The 14,122-nt window shown below is 41.3% G+C and overlaps 1 protein-coding gene across 1 annotated transcript in view; it reads left to right on the forward strand.

The window, feature by feature from the left end:
- The first annotated feature begins 3,217 nt into the window (after positions 1 to 3,217).
- The window catches only part of LOC121880091 (extensin-like), a 27,049-nt gene continuing 16,144 nt past the window's right edge, over positions 3,218 to 14,122 (forward strand). Inside the window, exon 1 of the mRNA XM_042387148.1 lies at positions 3,218 to 3,343. Coding sequence (XP_042243082.1) covers positions 3,218 to 3,343 — 126 coding nt within the window. The remainder of the gene's footprint in view (positions 3,344 to 14,122) is intronic.

A 14,122-nucleotide genomic window follows, 5' to 3' on the forward strand; every position in this document is an offset into this window, starting at 1 on the left:
TGTATATCACTTGAACTATTCCACTTTTGAAGAGTCGTGTACTTGGTTAACGTATAATCTTGATGAACGATAGTTTTAGCTAATTTTCAATCCTCTCCCTCTAGTTGCTCTGGTCATTTGTTCACGTTTGACTCGGCTTTGGCGCAAATTTTATGATGTCAGTAAAATGAAGGTGGTATAAGGAGGCGCCATTAAACCTGTTTCCTTAGAGCTATGTGATATAAAAGGTTATTTGTACACCTGTGGTAGGAGATTCGGCCAGATAGTATCATCTTGACATACAGTACATAACGAAGTTTAGATTTTCCACAATATTTATGTAAACTAATTGTTGAAGTAATACTCTTATATGTATATAAATGATAAGATGTCTCTCTGTTTACTTAATCCATTTATGGATGACGTCATACTGAGTCCAGTACCCTGCAATGGTTACTGGACCCCAAAACACAGCGAAACGTTATTTTCATTATAGCTGTAATAATGTTATATGTTCCTGGATATCTTGTAAAGTATCTATGGTACCGTGATGGCCTCTAAACCACACCTGTTTATTTGCTGATTAAACTAGAGAGTTTTTTTTTTAAGAAATTTATACACCCGAGGAAGATCTTATTAGAATGTAATAATTTGATTCGTATTTTTTATTTTTTTGGAACAAGTACAGAGTAACTTTTTATTCGAGAACCACTAAATCATCACTATATTTCAGGACGTACAGAAAACAATAACCTAAAAATAAGTATGAATGTTCAGACTTAATTTCTACTGATTTTGAGGTTGTTCTTTATTACACGTTCTAAGATACAATAATAATTAGGGTTCTTGAATAAAAAAATATGAACTATTCCAAATTTCTAGGAGTATATTTTTTTATTCATTTTGTGAAGAGTTACACAAGAAGTTAGAGTACACTCCTTCGTCTCCCCTCTCCTCTGTGATGTTGGTTAACAGTCCGACACCTGGTGTTTCCCTGTTGTATAATTTCGCGTATAAAGTTTCTAAGGTTACTCCAGTGATTGTTCATATAGGAGCAGTTAAGTTCATGAAGATTAAGTGAGTCTTTATGCACAGGAAATTTTTAAATGAATTAATATATTTTCGTGGTAAGTCAGCCATTTCTTGTGTGTGTGTGTGTGCGTGCGTGGGTGTGAAACACTTATTTACCAATAAACATATATGACAAAATTACGGACAAAAATGTATCGTCTCATTCTAATAATTGTCATCTTTACTAAATATCGATACAGTTATTTACAGTTAAAGAATACACTGTATGTTAGCTTTATATTAGATACATTACAAAAGTACAATATCCTGCTGACACACCAAAGCAAAGTAATGGTAGCGGAACAGCCATACAACACAGGGCTTGAAACAGTTTTAGTAATTATTTACGTTCCTGCTGAAATATGAGTGTGCGGAAATGTTATTTAAAAATATGAACGTGTAAAGTTATCAGTATAGATTTTTTTTGATAGCTTTGTGCCCTTGATTTGTTAATGGTGTTTAATTGGTGCTGAAGTTTTGTCATGTAGTGAGAGATGAATATGTATATAGTATAATTTTCTTTCCCTATTTTTTCCTCAACACTACTCCAGTCCTCTTCTATCCTGACGTTCCTTCACCTCTCATCTATCCTCCCTCGCCATGCCCCCTCACACGTCGTCTCACCGTAACGTCCCCTCACCTGTCCTCTCACCGTAACGTCCCCTCACCTGTCCTCTCACCGTAACGTCCCCTCACCTGTCCTCTTACCGTAACGTCCCCTCACCTGTCTTCTCTCCGTTCCGTCCCCTCACCTGTCCTCTCACCGTCACGTCCCCTCACCAGTCCTCTCACCGTAACGTCCCCTCACCTGTCCTCTCTCCGTCACGTCCCCTCAACGTGAATCCCTTCTTCATCTCCCCTTCCTTCCCTTACATCACCATATCTCCCCTCCGCTTCATTTCTTGTACTCCACAGTGCTCTGGTCCTCGCTTCCATAATCCCACATTAGATTCCATTCGCCATTCTCACCCTCCATTCGCCAGCCTCACCCTCCATTCGCCAGTCTCACCCTCCCTTCTCCAGTCTCACCCTCCCTTCGCCAGTCTCACCCTCCCTTCGCCAGTCTCACCCTCCCTTCGTGCCACTCCCTCCTCCCACTCTCTTTATTATTACCACTTCCTCTTTGTCCTCCTGCTGGTGAAGATATCTTGGACTCTACGGATATTTTTGTAACTCTCGCAAAAGAGTTTATGAATTGTCCGCCTTGTCGGCGCCTCCAGGGAAAGAGTTTGGGAGTTGGGGAGAAGAGGAGGAAAGAAATGGGGTGATGGGGAAACATGTATTCCGCAGTGACCTCCTCCATGAGTAGCTGGCGACCTTCTCACATGACGGACTTGACAGGAGGAAAGCGAGGGACACGACCTGAGAGAACGTACGGTGCTATAACTCACGAGGACATTGCCTTGACTTGGAAGATACATGCCGTTCTGGTAAACAAGATCAGCTGTCTGATTTCGGGACACTTGTGACTATGATCGTTACTGAAGTCAGACGTTTGACCCAGCTGGGGCGACAATGGGTAGTAATTAGATGCTGGGTTAGATACGTGATCTACCAGATGTATGTGGCATTCCGTGACTTTTGCTTCATAGTTTATGTCTGCGACTATTGTTAGTTTAGAGACCGATATCTTGTTCCCCTGATGCATAACAGAGCAGACCTGAGCAGAGAGAAATATAATCGAAACGTCAACCAGGCCGCGACGTAGCTCCAGGGCTGCTGCTTCTGTTCTGATAACACCTCGGCCAGTCTGGTGTAGAAGTACCTTGTACTAGGTCCGATCCCACCCAGTGCTGTGAAGCTGCCTTGGTCCACATTCTGGATTCTCTCTGAATGTACTCTGTTCTTGTCATTCTTATTCCTTCTGTGTGCAGCCTTGAGAGACAGGTCAGGGTGACATGCGGCAAGGGATCGAATATTCTGATGGCACAGACGGCTCACTGTCCTCTCGTCCAGAATCCTCGAGCACTGACGTTCACACGGTCTTCCTTGGTTGTGTTCGCAGTCTAGTGGAGGAAGCACTCACCATCCAATGGGATGAGGGTCTGTTCCACAGTGACGTCGTGTTATATTTCCTTTAGTATATTCGCTCTGAAGTCCCTCACTTCGTCATGCCTCATACATGCAAAACCTCCTGTCTTTCACATCATGGCGTGGTTGATGCCATATGGTGTTCCGCACACGCACTGGGCGGACATGCCTTCCACTGGACTACCGTGCCTTAGAGCCCTTTGCTCTTAATGTTACCAGTTTGAGGCGCCCGCCTCCTGCGCTACAGTTCTCTGACAGTTATGTCAGTAGTACGATCTTTTTTTTTGCTTTGGGTGTGCTGCCATTCTGTCGTAATAGAACGCCGAATTTTGCATAGTTCATTGGTGTTTCCAGGACTTGCGGCATTTTTTAGCTATTATGTGCTTAATGGGAGCTGCCGTGAGCTGATAAAGTTCTGATGTTCAGTGGCTGCAAGCTCCTCGAAATTCGTGATTCCCATTCCTCCATGTCTCGGTGATAGTGCAAGGAGTAACCTATCTTCTGGTGTAAGGTGGTTGCTTTTCACTTGTGTCGAATAATACCGCCTTCGATGGCTTCCTCTAGAGGACGGAGGAAACGTCCGATTTTAGACATAGTGCGCATCAGGTAGTTCCAACAATATTCGACTCCATGGGTGAATGCCGCATATGTCACATGTAACTCAGTTTTAGCAATTTATGACAGCTTGGATTTTCTTTATCTCGTTTAACTTTGCCGTTATGTACTGTCTTGAAATAATCTGTGTTGATTACCTCATTTATGTGTCTTTGCCCTTTCTATGTTATTTGATCTCACTTAGAATAAGGAATAATTTGCTTGCTTTTGGGTAGTATCCTATTTATGGACCACATGATGTTAGCAAGTCTCACAATTTTTTGATACTTTCCACTCTGCCTGATCCTGTTTCCTGGCTCTATTTCTGACTGACTAATCTCGCGGTTATCGTTCAGGATGTCGTCTGTTGGTGTTGTCTGGACAGTATCCACTTTATCCTGCTTTGACGGGTCTCTGTCTAAACTCTAAAGGATTCTAACTGATGTCACCCTTCTTGAACCTCACACATCTTCGGTTATACCTCACACATTCGCAATTTTGACATTTTTGGAACTAACTAGTGCAAATACAAGGACAGTTTCCTGGTATGATGATTCGCGTTTGCTCAGGGTAAGGTGTGGAGGGATCAGAGATGAGAGGATTTTTTTTTAGTTTAACAAATTTATTGGCAAAGCTTGTGGTACAGTTTGCCTATTCTGAGTAATTCAGTCAGGTCTTGACACTGAGGGTGGTATCACTTCTCACTGCCACACAGGACAGAGGTTCATACACAAATAAATACATCATATTCATTAACAGCTATATATGTATAGAAGTCAGATTCATGTGGGTAATGTCACTGTTCACTGCCATGCAGGACAGAGGTTCGCACACAAAGAGATGCATCATATTCATTGACACTATATATAGGTCAGATTCATGTGGGTAATGTCACTGTTCACTGCCATGCAGGACAGAGGTTCGTACACAAAGAAAGAAATACATCATATTCATTAGCAGTATATATAGGTCAGTGGTTCACATACATTGGAGTCATTCTAATTGATGACTAATCAGTGTGGGCTAGCAAATTTGGGATAAACAGCAAGAATGTCCTCAAGCATCCCCGATTCAATGTAGTAATTACAAAGTTCAAGATACAATAAGTCAGGTGGCCTGAAGTCACAAAGTTTACATGCTGAGTGTTCCGGTATGGGTACAGCGTTACTAACTTGCCAGATGTGTCTGTATCCTAGCCTAATTCTGGCCACGACTACATCACATTGTCTGGTTCTGTCCTTATGCTAGCCATACCGGTACCTCTTGTCACAAAATTTGTCATATTTACTAATGCTACAACTGCCAGGTCTCTCTGCATTTCTCACTTCTTCTAGACCAGAGTTCATGATTCTGACTTGAATGTTTTTAATTACAGCATTGGACAGGCCAAGGTCACAGTCAACATTTTCTTTCTTACATGCCTCATTGGCCAGTCTATCAGCACGGTCATGATACCTATTTCCAACATGGGACGGAATCCACACAAATTCAATACGAAAGTTGTTCTCATTGGCAGTTATCACATTCCTTTTAATATCACATACAACTTTAGACATAGAGCCGAGAGGAAGTATGATATAGGTGAGGAAGAGGGGAGTGGAGTGGAAGAGGGGAATGTTTTGGTTTAGGAGAACACCGTCAGCGATTTATGGCCGGGCTGGTAGGGGAGGGAGGGATGTGTACACCCCAGGTTACAACCGGTTGGGATTTAACTATATTTACGTGTGCACCAACCCCACCACCATTTTATTACTTAACTACTACTACTACTACTACTACTAACAATAATAATAAGATATATAAAAAAAGGGACCCGGTTTAATTTAAGCAAAAAAATGCATATTATATAGAGCTTAAGACTTATTTATTCAAATGAATGAAGAGGATGAAGCCACGTGAAATGGGAGGAATAGAGAAGGCTAAGAATAAAAGTCGGGAAGTTATCGTGAAAGGCAGAATCTTGCACGGGAGTGAGATTGATGATGTCTAGGAACAGGAGAGAGGGTGAGTGATATATATCAGAGGAAGGGCCTAAAGACTCGCTTGGACGGGAGGGGGTAGACTCGGATGGCTGTAAGATAACCATGGAGGTTGTCTTGATGTTGGATGACCGTGGTGGTTGTCTTTGTGGTAGATGGTTGTGGTGGTTGTTTGTGGTGAATAACTGTGCTGGATGATTATATATTGGATGAGATTATACAGTAGATGACTGAGTGGATGACTATGGTGGTTGTCTTTGTGATTAATGGCTGTGATGGATGGATGTGTCATGATTGTTTGTGGTGAATAACTGTGCTGGACGACTGTACAGTGGATGAGATGTAGATGACTATGGTGGGTGTCTCTCCAGTATGGTGGTTGTCTGTGGTAAATAACTGTAGCGAGTGCCTGTGGTGGATGACTGTTTAATGGATGAGAAGTGGATGACTAGTAGATGATTATAGTAGATGTCTGCATTGTGACTGCTGTAATGAATGCTTTTGGCACCATTGTAATGGGTACCGCTATAACCATTATAAAGATATAGTGAAAATTTATAGTAAGGGGGATTGCAAAGTGAGGACAATGGTAGCGTGACGCAATAGTGCTTATTAATATGATCTTAGGGGGACCTTCTAAACACAAGGCTTGTTAACTGGAATGATCATTGCTCATTACCCCTTACAGAAAGCTTTACACATGATTATTACTATGATTAAGACTGAATATTTGACACTTGACATAAACATGACATGGATACACTTTTTACCATATTAAGTCAGCCTAGGATCGCCACTCTACTAATGACTCACGTGTAACCTGTGGAAGATCCAGCAAGGTGGGACCTCAAGACCTGCTGAGCTCAGCTCACTGCTGGGGAGAGAGGTCCTCCCCACGTCCGGGTCGAGACTTGGGCCTGAGTGTGACTACAACTGCAGCTGGATTCTGTCTCCTCTTTGGCTGCTTATTGAAGACAGTATTTATATATTTTTTTTACAATAGTAGGGGCAGGGATAGAGTGTCTCTGTGTCCGTGGTACCTTTTGGTGGTGAGTCCGGGTTACTGCAGGCGTAGGCCAACCCGGTGTGTCCCCTTCGTTACAGATGTGTGGCGATCTGTGGTCCCTTATGTTGGCTTTGGCCCCTAAATTATGTACTCATTGGCTATGATATATATGTGTGCTGTTTCTCTGGCTTGGGCAGCTTTGGTCTGACAGAAAGTCATTCGGGTTGGATGAAGCTAGTTTGATGGATGACTGATTGATGGATAACATACGGATGGCAGCGGTGGATGATATTTTTATGGTACCGTAAGTGGCTGAGGCGGATAATTAAGATCAGTGACGGATGATTGTGATGGGTAACTGGAGGAAATGAGTGAATGTGGCATTGGTGGTGGATGCCCTCAAGGTGGATGATTCTTTATGAATATAAATAATTTGAATTTATCAGACTCATATTGTCATTCACATGTACGAGATGTATTAATGGGTAGATTGGATAAACTGACAGAGGGCAAGAGTGTTAACTTTCGCTTTTAAATTAAACTAAGATAATTTAACAAAACGGCGGATGAAGGACAACATCAGTTCTTTAAGGGAAGCATCAAACACAGCAGCAGGATGATGAGGTAAAATGAACAATTATAATTATAAAGCAGTTGGTCTCGTGAGCATGAAGGCCCGTTAGGAACAGTGTGGATTCAGCCCACAGACGATTAATCTGTTGGTACTGAAGGAGACAGCGTGGCTGGCACTGCAATCTACCGTCTTTTACTTCCCTAACTGCAACTTTAGATACACACTCTGCAGTTGGGTGGACTTAGGGCAACCCATTTAGTGGCCGACAGCGGGACTCAAACAGACGATCATTACTCCAGGAGGCGAGGACTGTATTCCCTACAGCCGTGCCGCTAACGATTTGGAAATATTTACAAGTATTGAGTTCAGTGATGAATTACGTTTTCTTTATATTTAAGATGTTCGTGAGGAAGTGTATTGATAACTTTGTACGGAAATTTTTCTTAGAGAAAATTTATGACTTAAATGTGGCTCAGGAAGGCGAGTGACGGCATCAGAATAGTCTGGATGAGGTGTATGAGGGACCTTCCTCCCAGAGCAAACTCATCAGTGTGCAGGATTATAGAACTGTGGGTCGTATTAAGCGCACCAGGGAAGATTGCCTTGGTGCAATTTAGCCTCAAAACTCGCAGGAAAGCAGCAGACGACCGCCCTGTAATGGAAGGCCGGCAGTTCTTGTGTTGGTCATTGCTGCCAAATATTTTCGAAAAGTTGTCTGTTTTTTTGTTCTAGAAACTCAGACATGAGACCGGTGTTTAAAAACCTTGGTATTTGACGCACCCGAGTTGAAAACACCGCTAACAACAAAGGTGGCCAGAGTAATAATGGGCACCAGAACTTGTACCAAGAATATTTAATGTTAACCTCTTAGGACTGAAAACCTGGATAACGTATTTCATTATGTCCTGTATATTTATATATATATATATATATATATATATATATATATATATATATATATATATATATATATATATATATATATATATATATATATATATATATATATACACATATATATATATACACAGTGTATAGTAAAATTGCAATAGCACTTGACTTTCCCTTGCTCTCGGTGAAGCTCTCAGCAGGCGTCGTATCACTCGCCAAAAATTCTTTACTGCCAGTGATTTCGTCAGAGGACTCGTGGGGGCGGCGCTGGGGAGGGAGGAAACCGTCCACTAAAGTCACACACAAAAACTTTCAATAATTTCTGAGTCTAGTCTGAATATCTTGTCCCAGAAGTAATTAAACCCTATTTTTTTTTTACTTAATATAGGATCTTTAAAATTAAGTGTGAGCTGTTAATAAGAAAAAATATTTGAGTTATTTTCAGTCCTAATATTTGCTTTTTAAAACAACTGGATAAAATTAAAGAATCACAAGTTTCTTATTGCACTGTAAAAACTGTAATGACTTTGAACTTGAGTTACCTTTTTATTTATGCAAGAACTTTATTAGGGCATAATAATGTTTAAAAAATTGTTTGACTATAAAGCATAAAGTTGCTCACTCACCCACAAGAACGTGTTTAAGGACAAATATATCGAGAGGACTGTCTCAGTGCAAATAACTAATAGTTTTTAGGACCATTTGATATCTATTTCAGAATTAAAGCGAGTTTTATGCTCGTACACGAATCGTTGAGTATCACTAGAGAGTTGGTCTCTCTCTCATGTCCGTTACCTACACCGACGTCGTTAGTCTGTCTTCTCGTGTGGATATTTCCTCACCCTATCTTTCCACTTGGCTCTCAACCTCCCTCGTCTCCTTCACTTTACCCAAACACACTCTGCGTCATCCATCTTCCAGCCATATTTTCCATATGAAAAGACGACCTCAGCACCCGACCCTTCACCTTTTCATATCTCAAATCCTCATAGCTTTCCTACCCGGGTACAGCCTCAATTTGCTCTCTGTCCACTCCTCTTACAGTACAGTACTTCATAACCAAACATTAAAAAAACTATAATTTTGTGTAGTTTCATAACCTGGAATCTTGTTATTAATGGATAGTCACAACCTCTTGTTAATGTAAAAAAAAAATCATCTTATTACTTTCCTTACTTTTATTTACGCATACTTACGGAAATAAAAATAAAATTACTCTGCTATCTAGGCAATAAAAGCTCGATGGACCTGTTGACGGAAAGATACGCTAAAATACAAGATAAACCAAAGAAAATGATGTATTATATAAACAAATCATAGGTGCAATATTTTGGTGGCAAAACACTTTTCAAACCTGCCTGGAAAAAGAGAGTTTTTGTCATCTGGTCTAAAAATTCAACGAGGCGAGACCTCATTTGAGGAAAATCAATGGGCCATTTTCTCGGGGTCCTGAGAACTGTCGGGATTTAGGGGAAATACCTTAAGGGTTGGCGATGTATCGTAAACTATCGTAGGTCATAGCAGCTTCGGTGTACAGTACTGTTATGTTGATTAAATAGTGTTTTGAGTGTGTCTAGTCACCATCCCGGGCTGGCAGGTTCTGGACTACGGTTCTGACTGCAATATTCAGTTGTAGAGCTATTGGCTAGAATATATTAGGTCATTGACTGGAAAGTGTCACGTCAGCGTTTGATAGGAAGATGACTTCTTCTGATTGCAGTCTTGATCTAGGATAACCTGAGTCACAATCATGACCTAATATATCGGACATAGTCTTGATCTAACATACTGGGTCAACTCTTGACCTAACATACTGGGCATAGTCTTGACCTAACATACTGGGCATAGTCTTGACCTAACATACTGGGCATAGTCTTGACCTAACATACTGGGCATAGTCTTGACCTAACATACTGGGCATAGTCTTGACCTAACATACTGGGCATAGTCTTGACCTAACATACTGGGCATAGTCTTGACCTAACATACTGGGCATAGTCTTGACCTAACATACTGGGCATAGTCTTGACCTAACATACTGGGCATAGTCTTGACCTAACATACTGGGCATAGTCTTGACCTAACATACTGGGCATAGTCTTGACCTAACATACTGGGCATAGTCTTGACCTAAAATACTGGGCATAGTCTTTAACTTAATATATCTGACATAGTCTTGATCTAACATACTGGGCCAACTTTTGACCTAACATATTGAGCATAGTCTAGACCTAACATACTAGGCATAGTCTTGACCTAGCATACTGGGTATATTCTAGACCTAGCATATATGGGCATAGTCTTGACCTAGCTTTCTAGGCATAGTCTTGACCTAACATACTGGGCATAGTCTTGACCTAACATACTGGACATAGTCTTTAACCTAATATATCTGACATAGTCTTGATCTAACATACTGGGCCAACTTTTGACCTAACATATTGAGCATAGTCTAGACCTAACATACTAGGCATAGTCTTGACCTTGCATACTGGGTATATTCTAGACCTAGCATATATGGGCATAGTCTTGACCTAGCTTTCTAGGCATAGTCTTGACCTAGCTTACTGGGTATAGTCTAAACCTAGCATATATGGGCATAGTCTTGACCTAGCTTACTGGGTATAGTCTAAACCTAGCATATATGGGCATAGTCTTGACCTAGCTTACTGGGTATAGTCTAGACCTAGCATATATGGGCATAGCCTTGTTCTAGCGTATTGGGCATGACCTTAAACCAGACTAACTCCAGTCTTAGTCTTGCCTGATCTTGACAACTCATAATTTCTCAAGGTGTTGAGTCAATTTAACTGGCCAAGTATACTGTTAACCCTATCAGCTGGTCCAGGCAGCCGCAATATCCTCAGCTAACGAGAAACTTTCACAAGCGAAATCGTACACTCTATACTTAGGGCTTTTGACGCTGAACCACAGTGAATTTCTTCCTTTGTTGACTTTTATAAAGGTCACTTACAACTTTCGTTTTTCTTTTTTATTTTATGTTCAGACCCCGAGGTTGACCTGGAACAACAGGCGGCAGTTTGATAAATTTTGAGACCAATATTGGTACGGGACCTGCTTATAAGACTTAAAATTTTCGGATACAGTTTCCATTTTTCAAGGAAATTTTGTGGGAATATATTGGACGATATATTATAATATCCTCATATCAAAGGCGTCGTTTACATAATTACAAAAACCTTTCATGATATTCATCTTGTTTACTCAATTGTAATTAATATGTTCCAACACACTGATCTCTTACTGGTATCGATGGTCGTACATACATTTATGTAAACCCGAATAGCGAAAAGCATTTTTTTATGTTCTGAGTATCTAAAACAATACACTGCGTCTGCTTTTGGATGTAGAATTTTGCATCGGTAAACACAGGTATGGTATTATGGCCAATTGTTGTTTAATTCACTCTTCTTCTGACGTCGCATAAGGGACATCAAGTTTGTGTGTGTGTGTGAGAGAGAGAGAGAGAGAGAGAGAGAGAGAGGGGGGGGGGGGTTGTTGCTCATGGCAGGAGACAGCAGGCCCTCACTGTCTCTGTTGATATTCGTCTGAATCTTCAAATCCAGGAAGGGATTCAACTCCTCCGGGTTCTTGGCTGCAGGCGGTGAATTCTTGTAGCTCTCACGGTGCTTTAACTTTATTTGTTTTTTGTTACGTGTAGTAAGCGAATCCCTGTTTTGTTTTATTTTTACCAACGTCAGTTTGTATTTGTTTTAAATTACGTGTATATGATAGCGTGAGAAAAATGTCATGAAAAGTAAAAATTTTGCTTCTAAAATATAAAATAAATTGAGATGGAATATACAAAGTAAATCTAAGTTGTTGCTTTATACTTCCTGTGAGCTGAGTCAAGGGTGCGACGGTCTAGTGGATACAACACTCGCCTCCTGTCCTAAAGGTTACTGGTTTGTCACGGGGTCTCCCACTTCTGTGAACGTGTGTGTGTGTGTTTGTGAGCGTGTGTGTGTGTGTGTGTGTGTGTGTGTGTGTGTGTGAGAGAGAGAGCAAGCATGTGTGTGTGTGTGTGAGCGTGTGTGAGCATATATATGTGTGTGTGTGTGTGTGTGTGTCTGCGCGCGCGAGCGAGCGTGTGTGAACATGTGTGTGTGTGTGTGTGTGAGATGTGTGAGAGCATGTTTGTGAGCATGTGTGTGTGTGTGTGAGGAGGGAGGGAGGGAGGGAGGTAGGTATTGAAACAATAAGAGAGCTGAGAATTAGTCTTGAGTTTCGACTTCACAAGAGTCCTCTTCACAGAGACCAAGCCAATAGAAAGCTGCAGGACTACTGTATAATATAAGTGTCAATCATCTGTTCGGACGCCTCCCCGGCTCGCTGGCCCCGCTCCTTAAGACCACTCACCTGTGGCTACCATTGTTCCCAACTTTGACTAGCTAATGAAACCCGCTCGATTGTGTGCGGCCTCTAGCGCTGTCCTAAACTGCTGATTCATTCATTCGACCAATATTTTTGTTTCATTCCAATTGGGAGTTGAGTTGTCATTATTCATCCACGTACAGTCAGCCAAGATGCACCGACCCCACCCTGGGTCTCGTGCTCGCAATTTTACCTGGCAATACTTGGTAAAGGAAGGCTGTATGTAAAGGTGATTGTGATTGGTGGATCTGTTTTTGGCTGTATCACTGTCAGGATAATTATTAAACAAACCAAAGGTAGAATTTTTGTAATAATAAACTATTCATTGTTATTTAAGGTCATGAAAGTTTCCAAATGTTCATATACTTGTTTAAATTATGAAGAAAATTTGATGTGAGAATCTTGTGGCAGCTGTGGTTGTAGTTGAGTGACACCACTAGAGCATTGGGTGTTCTGTGACACGTCAAACCACCCTTATGCTCCCTGATTCTCTTACTCAATCCACGTCCCTTTTTCTCATTAATATACACGCTGACAATCGGTACACGGGATCCTATACACAACACTTACCTTGCTGCTTTACCGCCGCCTTGTTTATCCTTAATAACTTCACTAATTTCCCTACCTGAAGAGATTGCACTATTTATGCCTGCTTCTTTTGACAACTTATCGATGACGTGGGTTTGTTTTTTGAAAGTACCTCCTGATTACCACACAGTACCTCCTGATTACCACACGGTACCTCCTGATTACCACACGGTACCTCCTGATTACCATACGGTACCTCCTGATTACCACACGGTACCTCCTGATTACCACACGGTACCTCCTGATTACCATACGGTACCTCCTGATTACCACACGGTACCTTCTGATTACCATACGGTACCTCCTGATTACCACACGGTACCTCCTGATTACCATACGGTACCTCCTGATTACCACACGGTACCTCCTGATTACCACCGAAAGGCATTCCCTGAGAAACAGTGTGAGTGTTTGTATGAGCAACAAACTGAACACGAGTCATTATGAATGTAGCTGTAAGAGTAATGATGTGTGTTGCTGTGAGTAACAAAGTGAGGATGAGTAACTATGTGTGCAACTGTGTAAGTAACAATCCGTGTATGAGTAACTGTGTGTGTGTGTAGCTGTGTAAGTAGCAAGCCTTGTATGAGTACCTGTGTAAGTAACAATCCGTGTATGAGTAACTGAGTGTACTACACACGGCTACACTGAAGCTGTGTGAGAAACAAGCTTGCTGGGAGTAATAAATTGTGTATGAATAACAGTTTGTGTAGTTGTGTGAATAACAACCTGTGTATGAGTAACAGTAAGTGTAGTCGTGTGAGTAACAAACTATATACTAGTATGAGTAAGTGTAGCTGTGTACCATAACGAATGACGTAGTTTAAAGCGCATGTAACAATTTGGCAAACAAAGTAGCTGTATTATGTCACGGGGACCCACTATAACTAAGGCATTATCCACCGGACGTGTCTCGCTCTCATGTTTATCTTTCGTCTTTATATAAACACGTATTTAATTAACCCTTGAGGATAATAAACTCAATCTTATATCATATGACATGACCGTGAATTT

This window comes from Homarus americanus, unplaced genomic scaffold, assembly GCF_018991925.1.
Source record: "Homarus americanus isolate GMGI-L3 unplaced genomic scaffold, GMGI_Hamer_2.0 scaffold30108, whole genome shotgun sequence".
NCBI classification, from domain to species: Eukaryota; Metazoa; Arthropoda; class Malacostraca; order Decapoda; family Nephropidae; genus Homarus; species Homarus americanus.